The sequence below is a fragment of the Clytia hemisphaerica genome, unplaced genomic scaffold, assembly GCF_902728285.1.
Source record: "Clytia hemisphaerica strain Z4C2 unplaced genomic scaffold, Clytia hemisphaerica genome assembly, whole genome shotgun sequence".
NCBI classification, from domain to species: Eukaryota; Metazoa; Cnidaria; class Hydrozoa; order Leptothecata; family Clytiidae; genus Clytia; species Clytia hemisphaerica.
In genome coordinates this window covers 102,019-123,718 of record NW_027104381.1, presented here as the reverse complement: position 1 = coordinate 123,718, position 21,700 = coordinate 102,019, and the positions used below count along the sequence as shown (strand labels likewise).

Genomic DNA, 21,700 nt, shown 5'->3' with positions numbered 1-21,700 from the left:
ATTGATGCAATCGGATAGCTAATATCAATATCGATAGCTAATTGAGGACATAAAATATGTGAATATCATATCAATTACCGTAAGTTGGTCTAATGTTGACATCCGTCTTCTAATTCCGACATCCTTCTTTATAGTAGGGTGTAAACTGGAACCATGAAAAAATACTTTTTTTGGATTTTCAAAATTGTCACAATTTTTTATCAAAATTTATCATATTGTTAGACTTCTTGCGCAATTTTTAGGTCCATAAGTCAAAAATCCACTGTTTGCCCCAGGGGTATCTGATTCGCGGTAGTAGCAAAAAACGGCAAAAATGGCATTTTTTGTCCATTTTAAGACTATTAAAGGCCAGGAAATGGTCAAAATGGTTTCTAAATGGTGTCTTGTACTAATATTCAACACAAAAAGACAAAACAACCCCAGCGAGATCGCTCAATGTTTCAATTTCAGGCTAAAAAGGCTGATTTTCTCGGATTCTGGGTAGCAAAATGCATGAAAGCAGCATTTTTGAGGACCCACAACTTTTAAACTTTTTAAGGTACATACTTGAAATTTTCAGCAGTGAAACACTTCAGAGAAAGCTCCAGGAAAAATCAAACTTGAGTTTTCAAATATTTCCTATAAATCCATAATGGCGCCCTAGAAATTGAGTTTTCATGCTAAATGCCAATATTTCAAGCTAAAACTTGGTTTTCTTGGGCTAAAATCTAAAAAATGATTTCAAATGGTGTTCTGAAATCTTTGAATCTTGGAAGTATTCTGAAAATACTCTGGGAGAATCAAAATGGTTTGGGTCAGAAATTTGCCTAAGTCTGCCATTATTGTATTGCATTTCCCACTAAAATGCAATTTTTAGAGTTAAAGTCTCATTTTCTCAGGCTAGAATCTCAAAAATGGTTTCAGATAGGGTCCTGAAATCTTTTGGTGTTTATAGTATTCTGGATATACTCTGGGAGAACCAAAATGGTTCGGGTTAGAAATTTGCCAAAGTTCGCCATTATGGAATTGCATTTCCCACTAAAACGCAATATTTAGAGCTAAACTCTAATTTTCTCAGGCTAAAATCTCAAAAGTGGTTTCAAATAGGGTCCTGAAATCTTTTGGTGTTGAAAGTATTCTGGAAATACTATGGGAAAACCAAAATGGTTTTGGTCAGAAATTTGCCAAAGTCTGCCATTATTGAATTGTATTTCATTCTAAAACACAATGTTTTGAGTAAGCTTGAGATGTTCTTCCTAAAGAAATGAAATTCATGATGGCAGACTTTGGCATATATATGACCATTGTGAACCACTATGATTTTCCTTGAGTGTTCCCAGAATACTTTCAACACCAAAAGATTTCAGGACCCTATTTGAAACTATTTTTGAGATTTTAGCCTGAGAAAATTAGACTTTAACTCTTAAATATCACGTTTTAGTAGGAAATGCAATACCATATTGGCAGACTTAGGCAAATTTCAAACCCAAACCATTTTGGCTCTCCCAGAGTATATCCAGAATACTTTCAACACCAAAAGATTTCAGGACCCTATTTGAAACCATTTTTGAGATTTTAGCCTGAGAAAATCAGACTTTAACTCTAAATATTGCGTTTTAGTGGGAAATGCAATACCATAATGGCAGACTTGGGCAAATTTCTGACCCAAACCATTTTGATTCTCCCAGAGTATTTTCAGAATACTTTCAACACCAAAAGATTTCAGGACACCATTTGAAACCATTTTTGAGATTTTAGTCTGAGAAAATTAGACTTTAACTCTAAATATCGCGTTTTAAGTGGAAATGCAATTCCATATGGCGGACTTTGGCAAATTTCTAACCCAAACCATTTTGATTCTCCCAGAGTTTTTCCTGAATACTTTCAACACCCAAGATTTCAGGACACCATTTGAAACCATTTTTGAGATTTTAGCCAGAGAAAACCAAGTTTTAGCTTGAAGTGTTGGCATTTAGCATGAAAACTCAATTTATAGGGCGCCATTATGGATTTATAGGAAATATTTGAAAACTCAAGTTTGATTTTTCCTGGAGCTTTCTCTGAAGTGTTTCATTGCTGAAAATTTCAAGTGTGTACCTTAAAAAGTTTAAAAGTTGTGGGTCCTCAAAAATGCTGCTTTCGTGCATTTTGCTACCCAGAATCCGAGAAAAAAAATCGGCCTTTTTAGCCTGAAATTGAAACATTGAGCGATCTCGCTGGGGTTATTTTGTCTTTTTGTGTTGAATATTAGTACAAGACACCATTTAGAAACCATTTTGACCATTTCCTGGCCTTTAATAGTCTTAAAATGGACAAAAAATGCCATTTTTGCCGTTTTTTTGCTACTACCGCGAATCAGATACCCCTGGGGCAAACAGTGGATTTTTGACTTATGGACCTCAAAATTGCGCAAAAAGTCTTACAATATAATAAATTTTGATAAAAAATTGTGACAATTTTGAAACTCTAAAATTCAAAATCCAGTTTACACCCTATTTATAGATAGGAATAAGAAAAAGGTTGAAATCACTGATAGACTAAAGATTTTTCCTCTCATCGCGCTAATCAAAGTCAATCAGCGATTCCGACCTTCCTCAGTTTCTATTGTTCCCATCTCTAAAGAAGGGTGTCGGAATTAGAAGACAGATGTCGACATTGGACCAACTTACGGTAGCTATCAATTATCGATTTTGATCGATATATATCTAATCGACCGATTAATATCCATTAACTATGGTTTAAGCTTAACGTTTTGATTCGATTTACGTTCAATAGACCTTTTTTCAAAGAGGCCACTCTGTTGAATAATTATGTAGTCCAGCAGAAAAACAATGATACACCCATGTATAATTATTACAATATGCATGAAACAGTAATTATGCATTGCTGTATCATTGTTTGTGTGGCTGGACTACATAATTATTCAACAGGGTTGCCTCTTTGAAAAAAGGTCTATTGAATTCGATTGAGAAAAAATTGATTGACATCAGGTCGAGTTCAGTTTAGCTGCTTGTCTTTCAGCCCCCTTTTCCACCCGCACCTTTCCACGCCACCTGCACCTTTCCACGCCACCTGCACCATTCCACGCCACCTGCACCTTTCCACGCCACCTGCACCTTTCCACGCCACCTGCACCTTTCCACGCCACCTGCACCTTTCCTTCCGTGCGTCTGCTCTTCGCTTGCTGTGTACAGCGAAAAGATAAAAATTACCCGGAATTTGAAACCAATGATCCAATCAATCTACCCAATTGGATAAATGGATTGGTTGGGTAGATTGATTGAATAGGTAGATTGATAGGATCATCGGTAGATTGATAGGATCATCGGTAGATTGATAGGATCATTGGTAGATGGCTTGGATCACCGGTAGATGAATTAGATCATCGGTAGATCGATAGGATCATCGGTAGATCGATAGGATCATCGGTAGATTGATAGGATCATCGGTAGATGGCTTGGATCACTGGTAGATGGATTGGATCATCCGTAGATTGATAGGATCATCGGTAAACAGATTAGCTGGGTAGATCAATTGGATGGACGGATCGGTTCAATATATTGATTGAATAGGTAGATTAGAGCATTGTTAGATGGATTGGTGCGGTAGATGGATTGGATCATGGGTAGATTGATTTGATCATGGGTAGATGGATTGGATCATGGGTGGATGGATTGGATCATGGGTAGATGGATTGGATCATGGGTAGATGGATTGGATCATGGGTAGATGGATTGGATCATGGGTAGATGGATTGGTTCATGGGTGGATGGATTGGATCATGGGTGGATAGATTGGATCATGGGTAGATCAATTGGATCATGGGTGGATTGATAGGATCATGGGTAGATTGATTGGATCATGGGTAGATCAATTAGATCATGGGTGGATTGATAGGATCATGGGTAGATTGATTGGATCATGGGTAGATAGATTGGATCATGGATGTAGATGGATTGGATCACGGGTAGATGGATTGGTTCATGGGTAGGTGGATTGGATCATGGGTGGATGGATTGGTTCGTCGTGTAGATGGGTTGGATCTAGGGTAAGTAAGTAAGTAAGTATTCGACCGCAGTCGGAGGCGACCCAAAGGCACCTCTTTCGATAGCTATCTACCCGAAGGTAGGGGAGGGCGCCACTCTTTCTCCCTGGATCTCTCCACTTACCCTTGATGCTTTCTTTAGTTGCTGAGCATCAAGCAGAGAGGCATCAAGTACCATTTTGGAAATCTTTGGTATGACCCGGCTGGGGGTTGAACCCACAACCTTGCGAACCGTAGCCGGATGCTCTACCACTGTACTACGGTCAAGGGTAGATTGATTGGATCATGGGTAGATGGATTGGATCATGGGTAGGTGGATTGGTTCATGGGTAGATGGATTGGTTCATGGATAGATGGATTCGATCACCGGTAGATGGATTGGTTCATGGGTAGATTGATTGGATCATGGGTAGATTAATTGGGTCATGGGTAGATGGATTTGATCACCCAGTAGATGGATTGGATCACCCGGTAGATGGATAGGATCATGGGTAGATGGATTGGATCATGGGCAGATGGATTGGTTCATTGGTAGATGGATTGGTTCATGGGTAGATGGATTGGATCATGGGTAGATGGATTGGATCATGGGTAGATGGATTGGATCATGGGTAGATGGATTGGATCATGGGCAGATGGATTGGTTCATGGTGGATATCATGGGTAGATGGATTGGATCATGGGTAGATTGATTTGATCATGGGTGGATGGATTGGATCATGGGTGGATGGATTGGTTCATGGTGTAGATGGATTGGATCATGGGTAGATCGATTGGATCATGGGTAGATTGATTGAATTATCGGTAGATGGATAAGTTGGGTAGAAGGATGGGATGTGTAGATGGATTGATTGAATCGGTAGATGGATTGGACCGGGGGTACTCGATCTGAAAACTACGTTTGGCGGAAAATTTGGCTCCCAAAATCGAACCCTAACAGTTCAGAGAAAGTTTGGTCAAAAATTGACCCTTACAGTTAGAGAGGATTTTTCCCAAAATCTTAGAATTGTATATATTTAATTACTTTATTTATATTCATAACATTTTTAGGTCATTTGAGAATTGTTTTTATTTCGTAACTTTGATTATAAATGATAGTTTTTAGCTTGTACCGGGTGCGCCACAAAAAAGTTTCTCTCTTTGAAACTAATTTTCTCGAAATCTAAAAATTTTAAAAGAACCATTCTTATTTCATTGGAGAGAAGAAAGATAGACTTAAATTTTGATGGGTCATTTATTAAATTCAATTCATTAGATCAAAAGTTATGTCCAATTGAATAAAAATGTTACTTTCAGAAAGTGCTCGAAAACGTTAAAAATCGACGTATCAAATTTTTACTTTGAATTTGGCAATCGCAATAGCCTTTACATGATTAAGAGCATTTTTCATTAACTAAACACATAAATTTTGAAACTGAAGGGTCGAAAGGGTTCAAAATCTTCATCAAAATTAATTTGATTTAGTTTTACCGAAATTTTCCTCAGATTTTTGGTTCTAGACTGGATTAAGTCTATGTAAGGCTGAATCTACCTCGAAACCCATATTTGATGTATTTTTATGAATTCTACCAGATTTTTTGGCCTTATTCGTCGAATTTTCTTCCTTTCATTGAAATTCAACCTTCCTTTAAATAACAAAAGGTCATTTAAACAGCTAATTATCATTTTTAATGACTGAAACAAAAATACTGATACATCATGTAATTATGCTTCTGAATAATTTGATTGATAGGTCGATTTTTAACAATTTTGGGCACTTTCCAAAAGTAACTTTTATATTCAATTGAGCAAAACTTTTGATCTAATGAATCGAATTCAATACATGACCCATCAAAATTTAAGTTTATTTTTCTTCTTTCCAATAAGATAGGAATGGTTCTTTTAAAATTTTTAGATTTCGAGAAAATTACTTTTAAAGAGAGAAACTTTTTTGTGGCGCACCTGGTATATTAAATGAATATCATTGTGTTCAGTCCATGCGCATGTGATAGCACAGTATTTTACCCAAATTATATGTTTACTGTCGAGTCATGATCTGTGCACTTTCTTACTGAATTTTACATTGAGGCTTTTGTTGACATATGTTCGTCGGGCTTTAACAATACCTTTGTAAGTATTTAAAACCCTATCAAATGTGTTCTGCAGACAATTATTATTTTAAATTCGTAGATCGTAGATATTTACAGTAGCATGCTCTTAAACTAAACTGCTTATTTTAATAGGCTACAAACTTGTTTTATTTCAGTGATTTTAACAAATAGCACTATTTAAATTATCCGTCAAAGAAAATATGTCAAATAAACGCAGAGGAAGTAATGGTTCTAATTGGAATAAAAATGTGAGTTTAATTTATACAAATTGCATCAATATTTTTTTCAAAATGAAGACATGTAAGCGCGTGCTATGCTTAAGTTTTCGGTAGACGGTATCTACTCGAACCACAACTTGGATTAGAAACCTTGTTGTGTGTCTTTAAAACTGGTATGGACAAATAGACCTTATTCAATGATGTTCAAATTGCTTTCCAGGTAAGACTTATTGACCGAAAAAAAGACCGTAATCGTAGGAATAAAGATTACCTAAAGCAAACAAAGAAAAAGGTATTAGTTTAGTTAAATTTTGGTTATTTGTATTTTCCTTTTTAGCTATAATGCAAGAAATAATAAATGATTGGGGTGTTTACTGTAAAGCAACTGTTGGAGTTCTTCATACGAAGAGACGCTTCATTATTTTGGTAAAATAATAATCTTTTCTCTTGAATCTTATAGACACAGATGTCATAATGCAACTGTGTTGATAAATCATAAGTATTAGTTTAATGATAAAGTTTTCATGAACGACAAGAGGCTTATAATGTTTATTTTTATCTAGGCAATAATCCGCTGATGTCGTACTTTTTAAACGATCAGAGAGTAAAAGAAATTTTAAAAGAATATTGTGAATTTACAGGTATCTCTTGATTTATATAAGTTAGAATGCGCATTTATGTTTATCCTTTACACAAATGCTTTAAAATACCAATTAAGGAAAAACAACAACATTTTAGAAGATTGATGTAGATAGAGAATACGAAAAAAAAAAGAATTTTCCGTTTCTAGATGAGATGGAAGAAAAGAAACCTGCTAATAGTACATTTAATACATCTTCAGAAAAAAGAAAAGGTCAGGATATGATTTTTTAGAATCACGTTTCCATTATGGTACATGATATCTATCCATTGACTCCTATTATCTACTTGTCATTGTTCGTTATATAATTGATAAATTTGATGTGTCGTTGAATTACATTTTTATACTATTTTTTAGATTGCACTGATGTAGATTTTCCGAAAAAGGCAAAATTGACTGAAGAAGAAAAGACAAATGACACTGTTCTAGCCGAGAATTTTGAGAGAGGTAGAACTGTTGCGAAAAGGCCTTGGAAATCTGGCACATAGTACTCGTCTCTATTGAAACTAACTTTGCTTGGAAACAATTGAGTCTTGTGCTGCTACTACATGTTTTTATAAACAATGAAAAATTCAAAATCGGGCTCAGATATGCTTACTTCTAGATCTATCTAATAAGGTTCAATAAATGCTTCCAGTATGCTTATCACAAAAAATATAAATGTTTTTTATATTCAAAATTCGAATGTTTATTGTATGTATACTCAAATTCAAAAGTTTCAAATTTATTATATTCGAATATTTGCTAAAATATTTAAATGGATGGGCAAGATCGAGCCGCTTTGTCTTTGTTTAGTGAAAACATACAGGCCAAAATACAGTGTTGTAAACAATTTTTGAAGGTTTGGTATTATGCTTAGCATATACTTTAATATTTTCCCTGAGCCAAAACATTTACTACCTCTTTTAGCACTCTTAGTTAAAATTTGGAACTGAAAAAACTCCATCCTGATAATCTCCTGCTGATAAAACTATGAAATGAAATTATGATCGCTGGATAGAATGAGCATTTCGGAAAATGTTTACACTGAATATGAATTAGATTTTTTAAACCGCTGCATTATATCTTTTTCCTTATTCAGAAATAGTTTGCTGCACAAAATTTTGCTTGAAACCTAAATCTTCTAGCGAGGTATACATTTGCAGCAAATGTAAATATCCCTATCATCGCAGGTGTGTGGAACCGATACCAGAAGTCCCTTATTCTTGTGGATGTCACCGTATTGCTGCTTTAAATATAGAATTCGAAAGGTGATTCTTTTGTTGGGAAATCTTTAATCTGTAAATTGTGAAAACTACTTGCAACACAAACTCTTACAACTCCATCCTGATAATCTCCTGCTTATAAAACTGTAATTAAAAGTATGATTACTGGCTGGATAAAATGAACTTTTCGGAGATTTTTTAATCTTTTAATTGAATTTTCAGGCTGCTGTCATGGACGGAGAATCCAAATGAATTTAAAAGAAAGTTTATGAGATATTGGAATAAAAGTTTTCAAAATGTAGTGAGTTACTGATTTCTATTTTGTTAGTGAGCTTACCAGAATAAAATTGAGTACCAGCTATTTTTATTCCTCGTGTAACAATGAAATAAGTTTGTATTTGAACCATTAAGTGAAGGAGATTTAAGTTTTGTACATGTGAAATCTGTGCCGTTTCACTTACATTCTGATTCTCCATTATTTCCATGGTTATACTTTTTTCTCATTTTCAGGTTTTACAACTGAATGAAGGATGCTGCAAGAAATCTACATCGTCTATATCTCACCTTTTCAGACCAGACATTGTAAGTATAACCTAGCCTATACTCATAGCTGGCACCCACTCCCCAACTTAAATTGGTTGAGGTAAATCTCAAATTTGCCAAAAAAGTGGCTGGGGGCTGTTTCACTTTTAAGTTCAGTGGGGCCTAAAAGAGTGGGTTTAGTAAAGATAGTATTTATTTCATTATGATCAGGATTTTAGGCCGAAATTATTCATCTTCAAAGTTGTAACACGGCCCCTGAAAAATGTCGGAGGCACGACCTCTTATTTATTTCCCAAAAATATTTCCTGGAAAATTTTACCCAAAATGCAATTTCTTTATCCATTGCCCAATTATGACGGACAACAACGTCTAATGATTTTAATATATATTACTTTGAATTCTGACCTAAAATCATTATTATTCTTAGTTTTTGGTGATTATTTTAAGCTGGAAAACAGTGCATGCTTCAGCATGGCAGCGTGTTTTCAAATAGCCTCTACGCAACAATGCAAAATAATAGATAACCAACTTGCCTTGATCCTCAAAACAAATTTTGAAGCAAGAGCCTTCCGGAGGTAGTTAGTTAGTTATTATCTATTATTTCTACATCGTTTCTTTACGTGAAGTGCAAAATTCTTATTGTCACTTCACACGTGGAAAAGAAAGCAAGTCAATTCTCTTAAGACATTTTTTTGATAAAGTTTAATTATTTTTTAGATTTTTTAATGACACATGTGTGAATGTTGAAATGTATGTGATTAACCTTTAACCTTTAGACCTTGTTTCGTTTTTTTTAGATTGCTATTTTGGAAAACCTGATCAAAGAAATGCTACCAATGGCTGAACCTGAATTGATACGTAGCTTTATCCTACCCGAGGTAAAAAATTGTACACCTAAAACAACTTTGTATATCCAGTTTAATAAATTTGAAGGAAGCAGAATGCTGGGTAGCTAAATCACCCATATTCCCAAGCAATAAATGCATATCATTAAGCTAGGAAAATAGCCTGTTTTTTTAACCCAATAGGTCGAACTTTTTACACATTAGTGGATAACAAGCAGATATTCGATATGTCAAAGTTGGTTAATAAATCCAATAACCAACAAACATAAAACCTTTTGAATATGTTTTATTCTATGCAAGGAAAAAGCAAAAGAAAAAATAGAAACATTTACAGAATAAAAAGTGCTCACAAAATTGAACGTTCGAAAAATCTTTCTCTTTATCAACTTTGTAATTACTTTAAATCATGCAAATGTAAAGTAATATAACAATATATCTAATTTCTTTTCCAGCAAGAGTAAAAAACCATGAAATTTCGAAAATTTGGAGTAAAAGAATTTGCCGTTGAATAATAGCCATGAAATATCGGTAATTATTCAACGGCTGTAATAATACAATTTAAAACAATATTATAATATAATCTGATTGCTTACGGAAGCCCTGAGCGGCCACAACGACACCAATATTCCAAACTCTCACAACAATACTTAAAACGTTTACAATAACATCCAAATTCTCATAACAATATCAAAATTTTGACAACAATATGAAAACTCAGAAAGAATCTAAAGCACTTTCTCTCGCAGTGATGTTTTTACGTCTTGTTGACGATGAAAAATCTTCCATTAGGACAGCGCCTTAAGTTTCTAAACACTAGTCTAAATGTAGCTAAATATTTCACGTGGTGAGAGATTTGTTACATTGAAATTACAAGAGAGTCTGATAGCTGTCCCTTTATAATTGATAGGAAAAAAGTTATCCATTAAGTATAGAGTTGGTAAGCATCTGGTGTACAAAAGGCTTCAATTTCTGGTGTACAAAAGGTTCCGATTTCCAGAAAAACCATAAGTACCATAAGCTTTATGGACGGTATGGACCAGCTTCTAAGATCGTATAGAAAATACTTGCAAATAAGGTGACTGTGGTGCAGTCTCTTCCCCACATTCTATGCAGTAGTTGTCATCGTGGATTTCTCCACGGCACTCCATGACGACTATTACCAGACTATCTGTAATTTTATTTTAACACAAGGTAGCATGTGTGTAAATTGTTATCGTTGTGCTCACTCTTCTGTAATTGCTAGATTGCTCTAATTATCAATCGCTTTTGTTCTTTTAGATGATTGTTCGAACGATTTCACAGGAATGTAAATGTGCTGTTTTGTCTGTACGGAAAGTTTTACTGGAGAGAGTTTTAGAAAATAATTACAATGCTTCTATATAATACTTATATTATTTCATAGGTTGCTTAACTCTTATTCGATATTGTAAGCAAGTATAATATTATAAAAATATTATTATAAATAATGAATTTCATATATTCTTGTTATAAGTAAAGAAATGGATTTTACGAATTATGATAAAGTCTTTGTTTTAGTACCTAGAGGTTACACTTGGGTCCATCTGTTACTCGTTTTAATCCAGGGGATAAGAATTTGAAGACCAAGTATATCCAGGAGGTTGGTGTTAAGAAAAACTCAAGTGCCAAAATAAACGCGGAATGGGATGGGAAATTTCCAAAGGAGTAAATAGAAACTCAGCTGTTAAAAATAGTAATGATTAGGAAATGATATAAAAACAAGCTGTACGGAGCAAAAGAATAGCGGCTTTGCTTGGTATACTACAGAAATTATTTAGTCAAAAAAAAAATGAATAAGGGGAGGTGGAGTCTTAAGAAAGTCGAGGGGGTTGCAACCCCTCCTCTCACCAACACCGGGTAACTTTTTCTACAGTTTCTTTTTGTTAGCCTTCCATCTTAGCCTGAAATTTCACCTTAAAAGAAATCAATTGTGCAGTGGTTGTCAACATTGAGTTTAAAGCCCGAAGGGCTAGAGTAGAATCTCTAACCTTTCTCAGGCAAGAAAAAGTGAAGCCTTAAAAAATGCGCCGTATTTTTTTGACGACAGATTGAATCTAGCAATTCCTTTGTTTACGATTGATATTTTTTTCGAAATTTAGCGGTAAATTTTAGTTTCAATCTGTCATTTGTGCAAAAACAACGCGAGCCGCTCAAGGCCGCGCAACTTTGGTAGGATTTGTTGGCTTCAAATCCTACCAAAGAGATTGACTTCCAGCCTTCGGCTTCTACTTCATTGGTTGTCAATCATGATTCCTGTTACGGGAGACCAAAGTTTCATTCCCACTTGGCAAAAGAAAACTAACCTTTGCCCTTTGAGGGATATTGGGCAGTCCAAGGTTGCTTACACGATACTAACTAATAGAAAAGTTTCCATAGTGTCGTGAGAAAAGGGTGAAAAGGCTTCCTGCAACTAAAACAAAATAGAAATAGAAAACCTACAATGAAAACCTAAAATTTCGTTCCATCATCCATCCATACCAAAGCCCCGAAAATGAATGAGAAAGAGTCGAAATACCACACCTTATCCGTCTTAAAATATTTGAAGAAGTATATTGGCCCTATATATGGGTTCATTCTTTACTATAGGGGATAAATTTGCCTCGGAATGTTCAATCTCGGAAAGTAGTCGAAATACCACACCTTATCCGTCTAAAATATTTAAAGAAGTATGTTGGCCCTATATATGGGTTCATTCTTTATTATAGGGGATAAATTTGCCTCGAAATGTTCAATCTTGGATGAAAGGAGTCGAAATACCACACCTTATCCGCCTAAAATATTTGAAGAAGTATATTTGACCCTATATATGGGTTCATTCTTTATTATAGGCGATAAATTTGCCTCCAAATGTTCAATCTCCGAAAGGAGTCGAAATACCACACCTTATCCGTCTAAAATATTTGAAGAAGTATGTTGGCCCTATATATGGGTTCATTCTTTACTATAGGGGGTAAATTTGCCTCGAAATGTTCAATCTCCGAAAGGAGTCGAAATACCACACCTTATCCGCCTAAAATATTTGAAGAAGTATGTTGGCCCTATATATGGGTTCATTCTTTACTATAGGGGATAAATTTGCCTCGGAATGTTCAATCTCGGAAAGGAGTCGAAATACCACACCTTATCCGTCTAAAATATTTAAAGAAGTATGTTGGCCCTATATATGGGTTCATTCTTTATTATAGGGGATAAATTTGCCTCGAAATGTTCAATCTCGGAAAGGAGTCGAAATACCACACCTTATCCGCCTAAAATATTTGAAGAAGTATATTGGCCCTCATTCTTTACTATAGGGGGTAAATTTGCCTCGAAATGTTCAATCTTGGATGAAAGGAGTCGAAATACCACACCTTATCCGTCTAAAATATTCGAAGAAATATATTGGCCCTCATTCTTTATTATAGGGGATAAATTTGCCTCGAAATGTTCAATCTCCGAAAGGAGTCGAAATACCACACTTTATCCGACTCAAAAGGCTTTAATTTGGGTCAAATTATTCCTCAAAACAAAATTTTCATATTGCGGCTTCATTCTCTTGAATTCGGTAAATAGCCGTCTGCTATATAGAAAATGACTGTAAAGGCTCACATTTGGCTCAAACCATTCCTCAATTTTTTTCATTGCGGATCAGATAGCGCTCTGTTATATTAGAGTCGGGACGAATGAATAGAGAAGAAGTGAATAGCTTTTAGCATATCGAGCTGCTTAATTTCGATCTTTACCTCCAATTACACAAGAATAAAATAAAACAAAACTCTGATTAACATAATAATCGATAAAATATAGAAACGATAATCAAACATCTCAATCGGTTCATGTGAAAAAATAAATCAGACCTGAAATAGATACAAACCGTCTTTTGCATTTGAAATTCCTTAAAAATTGAAAGGCCTAAATTCATTACTTAGCGAACTCTAACCAATAGGTATTCTTTGAAGAAACAGGAAGAAAAGTGAATTTTATTTACCTAGTCTAAAGAAAGAAATTAGAAGTTCAAACTAATAAAAAATAATTGACAGTGAAACAACTCTATCAGCAGTGTTGATTATCATTTTTAATTTTTACATGATAATACTCTACTCACAAATTTCGCTATCTAATTCAAATCCTAACAAAAGTTACAGCAATTTTTGTTTTGTTTTCTACCAATTATATTTAGATTAGATAGGCACTGAATATGAAATTTCACTAAAAGTGTGACATTAATTGTCCACTATTATAAATAAAAATACCAACATAGCTAAAATCATTTTCAAAATAAAATTGAAGATCTATATCTCAGTAAAATCAATGAAAATACTTTTTACTGACACTTTCATTGCCAACCAGCAAGTGCAGTCTTCAATTTGGCTTTGAAACTAGCTTCTTTTTTCTCATTCCACAAGTCAATAAAATATTGGACGTAGAAAACGAAGTGCTCTTGGCTCATGTGCTTAGCCGACGCCTTGATACACTGTAAATAAGAGTTAAATTGTTCACATATGCTGGTGTTAAAGCCCATGCCATCAAGCCCCCTTGAACTGTAAACGGGTGAGCAGTTATGTCCGAAGCTGTGGAATAGGTCATGGTAAAATTTGGTTAACCGAAAGAATAAAAGTTCTCTATTTAAAGAATACTCTTCAAATGAGCAAGCGAAATCGTAAAATACACTATCGGGAGCAGTTTTGAGGTATTGAAGAAGAGAGTAAAAGGGGTCTTTCCGTCCTTCACCACCGTTGACGATATGGCCACCGTAGCAGTGACCATGAGAAGGACAGAACCATAAAAACAAGAAAGATGAGCCACGCTTTCGACATGTCAGGGTATCGTTTCGAACACGAAGACGTTGTCGGCTCATCGTCATAATTGCTGGTCGATTTGTTTGATTTTGATTTCGATTTCTTCTTTTTTTCGATATCGTAAAGACGATTACTACGGACCGGCGCTCCATCCTCTTTGAAGTAGTAAAAGGCTCCCGTTTTAGCAGGGTTATATTGACCAGCTCCTTCTTCAGCTTCTGGCGGAGCTACGCACTGTGCCTCAACTTTCAAGATTTCGTCAATCAGACATTTCAAGAAAGAAACCAAGTCATTGTCGATCGTGGTATTACTCGAGAAAGACTTGATCCAGTTGCCAACGTACCGACTGTATTGTCTTGTTTCTCTGATGATTTTTTGGACTTCGTCTAAGGATAATCCGTTCTCGATTTCTAACAAAGGTGTTATCACGTTGATAAGGTTATGTGGCAAAAATGCGCGCAGTGGTGCATCATAGCTCAAAACGTTAAGGCAGCGCTTTGTTGTTGCAAGCTGATCCGTCGTCAGATGTTGCAGGAAAAATCTCTTTGCTAAGGGTTTACAGCCTTCTGAAAGCAAAGAAATAACGTTTTGTTTTTGCTTAGTTTGTTCTGCTATAGGCATTTCTGCTGCAAGTTTCTGGTCCGGGACTTTCGCCGTAAATAGTTTGAGAAAATCTCGAGCACTTCTCACGTTTTCGCACTTCTTCTTGTGTTCATCTTCATTTTCATTCTGCGACTTTTTGGGGTAGGTCAAGAAACATCGATCGAAGCGGCGATTAGGGGTTGGTACTGTTACTGCTTCGGGGTTCGTTTGTTCAATGGGTGTAATTGACATGTTGTGGTGCAAAATGCCGATCTTTGTACCATCACAAGCCAACACTTTGGGATCACAACCACACCAAGTGCAGCTTTTACGAAATTCTCTGGGTTGGTGACTGGCCCAAGAGAAAAACAACTTCGAGAAGGTTTTCGCAGAAACAAAGGGACGTGTTCCCAAACATGTGTATGTGTTGGAAATCCACGATGAGTAGGATGAAAAGTTTGACTTCATTGTGGACACTGAATCAAACGAAGTCCCAACAGAGCTTTTCGGTAAAGCAGGTTTGTTGAGAGATTCGATACACTCCATCAAGCTGTCCATCCCATTTCAACGTGCACTTATTCTCCGAGCAAGACAGTTTGTAAACATCACACGGTATCATCGTCAAATTGGTGTAAAAGGATGCGGAACATTCTTTGGTAAACAAATATCCATCATCATCATCTTGTGGCCAAGGTATCTAAAATAAGCACCAATTATCAAGCTTAAGTAAAGGAAGAAGAATAAAAAGGTACTCTTTCTATTACTATTTCTATCAGTTACTATACATTTATTTACAAAAAAGCTAACATCGCACTGCTGGGTAATGTTTTTAATTTATAGGTGCTCTTTATTTTACCCAAAAGAAGTCGTGTGCAGAAGGATCTTTCTAATTCATACCATAATATACTGACCCTGTCTCAAAGAATCTTAAGCAAGTGCTTTTCAGTATTACGGTAACACGGGAAACAAGAAAACGATAAACATTTATTAACAGAACAATATGATAGGCAAATAGTCAATAAAAAGATTTTTAAGCTCTAGAAGATCCCATTTTCAGTAATTACTGTCAAAGAAACAAAATGGCACATTTTTGTAAACTCTTGAAAAACATACCTCACAGGCACATGTGGGCAGAATAGGCTTTGGATAAAAAGACAATTTGAAGTCTTTGTCACGTAATGCTTGAAGACTGGATTCGTAATGCTGAAGAAACTGTTCCTCTAAGTCTTCACGTTTTAGGTTGACATCACGAGCGTATGGTGAATAGAAGGACCACTTCCCGGTCGATGAGTCAAAACCATTGGTCTATAAAACAACATTCAAAATTTAGTGATGAGAAAAAACAAGTCGTTGCAGCTTCTCTTTATTTCTTAGAACCTTTTTACTCATTTCTGTCCTAAACTTTTACAGTTATTCCACTGATAACCTGGAAGAGCCACAATAAAAATGGAAAAGTAAAGCTTTTCTTAAATATTGTTCAATATTTCTATACCTTCTCAAAAGGGTTTTCATCAATTAGTGGCGAGTGATCGTCCTCTTGTTGATCTCCATCAGTATCACTATCAATTTCACCATCACTTGGTACATTAGGTTCAGGCGTCTCACTGCGAAGTTGCATCAAAGGATGATTTTGCCAGTTCTCGTCAATGTAGCGTTTGAACACCTCCAAATGATCACAGCGTTCACCTTCCTCTAAGTTCCGAAGCAAAACTTTCTTTGAATGAGCATGCATACACAAGCCTGATGAGCATTTGACATACACGCGTGTCTTATCGTTTGAAGCGAAGATGTGCACAAATTGGTGACTGGAAATTGAGCGAACGGAAAACTTTTCAATCGTTTCGGCCGATGATAGCAGAATAACATCTTGTGAAACAGCCTCTAATGACATCTTAATTTTGCTAGCAACAACTGTTCCCATTTCCATGTTCGACTGAGGAATTGAATAACCATGTTCGTTAGATTCGTTGAAATCGATGTTAAACTGAAAATATAATAAAAGAAAGAACGGAGAGTGAGCCGGTGAAAATAAAAGTAAAAAATATACAATTTATACTGGACATTATAACATCTTAACACAGAAAAGATCTATTAAAAACCAAACTTCATTATATGAATTTATTTTCTCAAAAGATATATATTTTAAATTTATTTTCAACTTTCTCAATTTTCAACTTATGATCGTGGAGACACGGGAAACTATTGGTACTGAAATCAAAATACATAAACGATAATTCTAAAACAATTGACTAACCTCTTCAATAATGTTTTCAAGCAAGCGAGCGTGCATACAACTTTCACCATCCCAATCCGATGAACCAATTGTTGTCGATAGCACTTTAAATGTTTCACACGTGCATTGTATGTTAATATAATTGTCTTCAACGTTGCGAGTTGTGGTCACGAATTCGTTGAACTATAAGATTTATAAAAATGACCTACAATAACAATTTTCGGAAAGCACGCAGGATTGTCTAATCAAAACAATTATATTTTGTATATACATCAAAGATAATGATAATTAATATTTTCAAGGTTAAAACGTATCTTACTTTAATTAATCCAGAAACAGAATTATAATCGTTCATCACAACAGTTTGTAGTCTACGACTTTTTTCCCGCCACAAGAGTGTGCCGTCCAAATATATTGCTCGCTTGAACTCTTCATACATGTCTGATGGTAAACTGGCAGTATATGTTTGAGCAAAGTCGTCTTCCGTAACGCCAAGATGTTCGAGGAAGAAAACTTCGATCAACATTTGTTCGACGTTTTCCAGAATTTTGGGACTGAAAATATATCAAATATTATATTAAATAATAAATTTTTTCAAAAAAGACAACACAAAGAAACAAAATAGGGCTTTTTTTTTTCTTGTCTGTTATTTTAATAAATCATTCGTATTTAATATCAATTTTGGTTCAGCCAGAGGAGATAAAATCTAGAAAAAAAGCTGAAATACTAGTCAGTTATTATCTAAAGATGGAAAAATATAAGGTTGTTTTTTATTTTTGTTTCTTGGTTTTATCCGATAACCGACCGTTAATTCAATCTCTGAACAATTCAAATTTAATTAAATAAATAATTTGTAAAAACCTTTGTTCGTTTTTTGTAACTTCCACTTGGAATATATTTAATATTGAAAGCGTTTTTCAATATGAGAAAGATGATTTTTTTCATAGAAATGACAACGTCTTCATCCTCGAGTGCGTCATCAAAGGATTGGATCATCAAATTTCTTGGTGAAAGACCATTTGGTGCAAAGTACTGCTCCTTCTTAACGCCAGTGTTTTTTCCTGTACGCCCACTTATGGTAATTTGGTAAGGAAGAAATAATTTGAAATTGACATTCAATTGGAAGATTTTCGATTTGACCAAAAGTCTGCAACGATTGCAGTATGGCAGATTTTTCTGACGTAATACTAGTACTCATTTTATAATTTAGTAACTCTGTCTTCCACTGTCTAGAGTCACCAAGTCCAACCATCTTGTAAAACCTATAAAATAAATAAAGAATTGTGAAAACGTTACGAAGTTTTTGTTTTTCTTATAAATTTAATTTGAAAATCGAATAGATGTTTATAATACCAAAAGACACTTAAAGGCCCGTTTAAAACAAGAAAACATTTACACTTAACAAGAAACAAGAAGAAATACCAATGTTTTATTGCTTTCATACTTTACTTATTACTTGTCTATCTTTAGTTGCTCTTAGTGTGACGATGGAAAACAAACTCTTACTCAGTATTCGGGCAATTTTTCTTCGTAAATTTAGCCATTCGTCGAGTAAAGAAGACAAATCCAGGCGCATTATCACCGAACGACTGCTTGAATATGGAATAAGCAACTGGTAGATTTCTCTGAATGGATGACTTGTTGCTTTGTGTCTTTTGGTCAAAGATTTTTGAATTTCTGTCTGATGTAGAACCTTGTACAAAGAGAAATTAAAAAAATAAAATTACTTTTTTGGTTTATAGATTGGTATACAATAAACATAATTTAGATTAGCCAAATTAACTTCAACCAAAAAGAGGACCTGCATTAAAACTATGAAAAAGAATTCCTTACTATTTTTAGTTTCGATTCGACGATGTTGAGCAGCAAGAACATCCCAAGTATTATAAATCGACACAATATTGCAATGCTTTATTTTGAACTTTGTGATAATGTCATTAAACAATGTTTTCCAGTTGTTTTGAATAAACCCTTGATAAACACCTGTTTCAAACGATCTGGAAAAAAAATAGTATTTCATGTTACCTTTAAGCTCAGTTTTCAAAGTTTTCCTTTCAATAATGAGATTTATATAAAAAAAGTAACTTTTGAAATTAAAATACATTAAATCCATTCAACAAGATGGTTTCAGCCCACTTTTTAGGTATCCCAAACGAAATAAGGTGCCGCAATGATTTAGCTACCCTTAAGAATTTGCTCCTGGGTTAGGTGCTCCCCTTCACCCAAGAACCTTTTTGTAAAAAAGCTTTGTATACTACATGTTTTTTTTTTTATAAGCAAGTGTCTGTCCCTATGTCAGGCTCGCATTATGCTTAGCATTCTATTGTTCTCAAACAATAGAGCCATTGTTTAGGTACCAAAAACTGAGCCTGCGTATGCTTATAAACGTTATGCTTATAAAAGAAAAAACATGTATGAAGAATGGCAGCACAATGAAAAAAAACTGAAAAAGAAAAACAAAAATGAGAAAGTATGGGCCAAAAAATTTCAACTTATACTCTGAAGTATTCCATTTGGAAAATACAGATAAACAAACAGCCCCTAGATAGAGCCTCTATACAGGTAACCCCATAGATTTGCTAAATTTTAGGCCAAAACTCCTCACTTGGCCTAGGGGCCCTTAAGAAATCCAGGGGGCTGAAACCATGAACAATATTTACAAAAGAAAATCTGATAGTAAATTATTTACCTTAGATATAGCTGATTTTCCCCACAAACTTCAAATATTAATGGCATAACATAAAAGATACCATCAGTGCATTTTGAGTAAGTCGATAGTGACAAAATTTCATTTTCTGCAATGAGCAAAGATGGAGTTCCTGTAGATGGGAAGTTCGGATCAAATAAGCTTTGTTTGATCAAAGCTTGGAAGTCTTGTTCAAGAACAATTGCTTCTCTACATTTCATAAAAATCTGTAAGATTTCACAGGCTTTAATTTCATCTTTGAAGTCTAAAAAAGATAAAAAAATTGATCAATTCTAGAAATTTATCAAATCTGATCAAATCTAAAATTACATAGATGAACAAATTTGAAAGGATCTGGATTTTTTAAAAAATTAAAAAAAAAAACAGAAAAAACTTGCTGATCATTGATACATAAATCTATTGAAAGTTTTTGAGATATTAACTGTGTACCTTTGGGTTGATTTTCAGCTGAGACAAAATCTTGATCATCATCTAGAGTATGTATTGAAAAACATGTATTAGAAATTTCGAATTTTGGAATTTAATTGCATGCCAAAGGTTATAATAACTTAATAATGTTCAACTGTCAGTTTGTAGTGTCAAGGTAGTGTCAAGATAGTGTCAAGTAGTGGAAAGGGAGCTAACAACAATCTTTTTTCTAGAATATAACAATTGTTATAGCAGGTCTTAAAAAGTCCTGTTATATAGCAGGACTTAAAATATTGAAAATCAAATCATATATAATTATAATAAAGAATTGAAAACTCCCTGAAGATGGTCAAATGTTGTGTCGTGTTCATTCTAAAGAAATATATAATAAAAAACTTTAAAATTTAGTATCATTATTTTTTTTATCTTGTGAAACATGCAGTCATTGTTTCCCATTGGATAATTATTAAGGCTAAGATCACAAATAATTTTTGCTTGTGTTATTTTTAGATAAAAATTCTGTCTGTCTGTCTGATGTCCGGTAAGTCAGTAATAAAAGTTACTAGAAATTTTAATTTGCAAACACAAGAACACAAAATATCTTCTCCAGCCTACGGAGCAGTACGGAGAGCAGACTTTTGGACTAAATGTTACAGAAATTTAATAAAAAACTGACCTGCTGATGACTGTTCCATGGCTTATTCTAATTTATACCAAAAATGTTCTTGAAATAGACATTGAAGTTGAAGGCTGAAAAAAAACGTGATAACATGTCTTATGTAGAAATTTGTAGTTTTAGGTGATATTCCTTAGAATTATTTAGAGTTCCCTTTAAACTGTATTGCGACAATAAGCTCAATATTGCTACAACAAAAAGACATACATCAAACTGAGAGAAGAATCAACCTGCAGGAAAGTTGAGATAAAAGCAGATAAAAGTTGAAACAAATGATTAAAAAAATGAACAAATTTTCTATGACTATGTCTGCTATATTTGTTATTCAATAGGCCGTCACGTTCTCCAAAACAACTATTTTAGGGGTACTAATTTCTGGTTGATTTTCATTTAGATTTTGATTTGATCTGCCTAAGTAGGTATCCTTTTGGAGACCTCAATGATATCGACCAAATACTCAGTATACTCAAGAAACAGAATTCAAGATTCAAGGAGAAAACAGGCAATTTTTGTACATAATTGATCATATCTTTTTAACGCACAGACAAAATATTTTTTCCGTAGATCAGATTCTTTTGATAAAGAAAAGCTATCTTCTTGTACGATTTTTTACAGTCGATGTTTGTTTATCTTTGTCGACCAGCACTATATGTAGCTGTTATAAGCCCTTGTAGGCTAATCACGATTGAAAACTACCGCAATTGCAGTTTATACCGCAATTGAGGGATTTCCC

General features: G+C 34.5%; 3 protein-coding genes across 3 annotated transcripts; 1 reads left to right on the top strand and 2 right to left on the bottom strand.

The window, feature by feature from the left end:
• The first annotated feature begins 6,909 nt into the window (after positions 1-6,909).
• Positions 6,910-11,000, top strand: LOC136819183 (uncharacterized). Its single transcript, XM_067075391.1, has 7 exons — positions 6,910-6,973; positions 7,330-7,419; positions 8,054-8,222; positions 8,400-8,478; positions 8,688-8,759; positions 9,518-9,598; positions 10,844-11,000. Exons 1-7 carry the CDS (start codon positions 6,910-6,912, stop codon positions 10,946-10,948), a joined length of 660 nt encoding a protein of 219 aa, XP_066931492.1. The 3' UTR covers positions 10,949-11,000.
• Positions 11,001-15,424: 4,424 nt separating this feature from the next.
• Positions 15,425-17,677, bottom strand: LOC136819182 (uncharacterized). The gene is made up of 5 exons (XM_067075390.1): positions 17,496-17,677; positions 17,198-17,359; positions 16,436-16,927; positions 16,057-16,248; positions 15,425-15,640 (listed from the first exon to the last, which is right to left on the bottom strand). Exons 1-5 carry the CDS (start codon positions 17,613-17,615, stop codon positions 15,425-15,427), a joined length of 1,182 nt encoding a protein of 393 aa, XP_066931491.1. The 5' UTR covers positions 17,616-17,677.
• A 541-nt stretch (positions 17,678-18,218) lies between these two features.
• On the bottom strand, positions 18,219-21,420 carry LOC136819181 (uncharacterized). The gene is made up of 6 exons (XM_067075389.1): positions 20,968-21,420; positions 20,313-20,354; positions 19,866-20,127; positions 19,010-19,173; positions 18,683-18,869; positions 18,219-18,438 (listed from the first exon to the last, which is right to left on the bottom strand). Exons 1-6 carry the CDS (start codon positions 20,984-20,986, stop codon positions 18,219-18,221), a joined length of 894 nt encoding a protein of 297 aa, XP_066931490.1. The 5' UTR covers positions 20,987-21,420.
• Positions 21,421-21,700: the final 280 nt, after the last annotated feature.

Bases quoted from the DNA above. Each gene is read 5' to 3' on its own strand.
- LOC136819183 (XM_067075391.1), top strand. From the start codon at position 6,910: ATGTCGTACTTTTTAAACGATCAGAGAGTAAAAGAAATTTTAAAAGAA. The intron at 7,420-8,053 runs GTAGAACTGTTG...TTCCTTATTCAG, and splicing joins AGCCGAGAATTTTGAGAGAG to AAATAGTTTGCTGCACAAAA. The intron at 9,599-10,843 runs GTAAAAAATTGT...TTGTTCTTTTAG, and splicing joins GTAGCTTTATCCTACCCGAG to ATGATTGTTCGAACGATTTC.
- LOC136819181 (XM_067075389.1), bottom strand. The intron at 20,128-20,312 runs GTACACAGTTAA...TATCTTTTTTAG, and splicing joins AGCTGAAAATCAACCCAAAG to ACTTCAAAGATGAAATTAAA. The intron at 19,174-19,865 runs GTAAATAATTTA...TTTTTTTTCCAG, and splicing joins GAAAATCAGCTATATCTAAG to ATCGTTTGAAACAGGTGTTT.
- LOC136819182 (XM_067075390.1), bottom strand. From the start codon at position 17,615: ATGTATGAAGAGTTCAAGCGAGCAATATATTTGGACGGCACACTCTTG. The intron at 17,360-17,495 runs GTAAGATACGTT...TAAATCTTATAG, and splicing joins CTGTTTCTGGATTAATTAAA to TTCAACGAATTCGTGACCAC. The intron at 16,928-17,197 runs GTTAGTCAATTG...TTATATTTTCAG, and splicing joins TTGAAAACATTATTGAAGAG to TTTAACATCGATTTCAACGA.